Source organism: Sesamum indicum, linkage group LG4, assembly GCF_000512975.1.
Source record: "Sesamum indicum cultivar Zhongzhi No. 13 linkage group LG4, S_indicum_v1.0, whole genome shotgun sequence".
NCBI lineage: Eukaryota > Viridiplantae > Streptophyta > Magnoliopsida > Lamiales > Pedaliaceae > Sesamum > Sesamum indicum.
Window position 1 is genome coordinate 4550868 of NC_026148.1, and position 1938 is coordinate 4552805.

The window sequence follows — 1938 nt, forward strand, 5'->3', positions numbered from 1 at the left end:
TATATGAGAAATCCCTGAAGATTAAAATTGCCTGAAGCATTACAATCAAAGCCTCGTCATATGTACTCCATCAAATTGAAAAGGTCCTTGTACGGACTTAAACAATCAGGACGTATGTGGTACAATCGTCTTAGTGAGTACTTAATAAAGAAAGGATTTTGCCATAATTAAATAAATCCATGTTTATTCATAAAGAGGACAGAGTCGGGATTTGTAATCATAGCTGTGTATGTTGATGATTTGAATATTATTGGATCTCCTGAAGAGATTCGACAAGCAGCTAATTACTTAAAAAGTGAGTTTGAGATGAAAGATTTAGGCACTACAAAGTATTGTCTCGGCCTGCAGTTCGAACATACTAAGGGTGGAATTTTCATTCATCAATCGAACTATATAGAAAAAGTCCTTAAGCGTTTTCATATGGACAAAGCTCATCCATTGAGTACACCTATGGTAGTTCGATCGCTTGATGTTAATAAAGATCCATTTCGTCCTCCAGCACATAACGATGAGATTTTGGGTCCAGAAGTACCATATCTCAGTGCAATTGGTGCATTGATGTATCTTGCTAATAATACCCGACCAGATATAGCATTTTCTGTTAATCTACTAGCAAGATATAGTTCAACACCAACAAAGAGACACTGGAATGGTGTTAAACACGTTCTACGTTATTTACGTGGAACAAGTGACATGGGACTATATTTTGAAAGGCATGATGATGCCAAAACAACCAAATTAGTTGGTTATTCAGATGCAGGGTATTTATCTGATCCACATAAAGCTATATCTCAATCTGGACATATATTCATGTATGGTGGAACTGCTATTTCATGGCGTTCAACCAAACAGACTTTGGTAGCCACCTCATCAAATCATGCAGAATTAATCGTGTATGGCTTAGATCACTAATACATTATGTGCATGAATCATGTGGACTGGAATCAATCGAAAAGAGTCCTACAGTAATATATGAAGACAATGCGGCGTGCATCGCCCAAATCAAGGATGGTTATATTAAAGGCGACAGAACCAAGCACATATTACCAAAATTTTTCTCCACTCACGAGCTTCAAGTGGAAGGCAAAGTTGATGTTCAACAAATTTCATCAAGTCAGAACTTAGCAGATTTGTTTACGAAGGCATTACCAACAAAGGTGTTCAAACAACTCATACGTAATATTGGCATGCGACACCTGAAAGATATCTGCCTCAATTGAGGGGGAGATTATACAACTGTACTCTTTTCCTTAGCCTTGGTTTTTATCCCATTGGGTTTTTCCAGGCAAGGTTTTTAACGAGGCAGGATGTATATAATAAAGAGGTATGCATTCAAGGGGGAGTATTATATATAATATGTATATATGAATGCATACACCTCTTCATATTCATTTTTAATACCCATTATGTTATACTAATTAAAATAGTTATGATGTATTTTGTAACCACAATTTTGATGGTCTATAAATACCACCATGTATTTCATTTGTAAAGTGATTTTGTAGTGAACAAAGAAAGTTTGTTGGAGAAATACATATATTTTACTTTATATTCTATTAAGAGTGATAGGCTAATAAACTTAGAATTTCTCTAAGTTTATAACAAAAGTAATAAAATCGATTATTATAATGTATACTATGTTATAAATATACCAAATTAGTTTTAATAGTAATATAATTAGTAAAATATACAAAAAAAAATCCATACCGAACAATTTAGAATTGTAGAAAGGTATCCTGATTAGTATCGAATCCACCAAAACTTATGAAAGTGCTGAGCATGGTCGAATCCACAAGGATTGATTTTAAATTAATTCCTTTAAGAGTAAAAATAAAATAAAAATAAGGGGGTTTTGATTAAAATTCTAGATCTAAAATTGAAGAAAAGAAAAGAGTATTTTAAAAAAGAATAAATATGAGAAACACATTCCAGGTAAAT

The 1938-nt window shown here is 33.1% G+C and overlaps 1 protein-coding gene across 1 annotated transcript in view; it reads left to right on the plus strand.

Moving 5' to 3' along the window:
* Positions 1-912, plus strand: part of LOC110011886 — an 11236-nt gene extending 10324 nt beyond the window's left edge. The window contains 1 exon segment of the mRNA XM_020693471.1: positions 196-912. Coding sequence (XP_020549130.1) covers positions 196-912 — 717 coding nt within the window.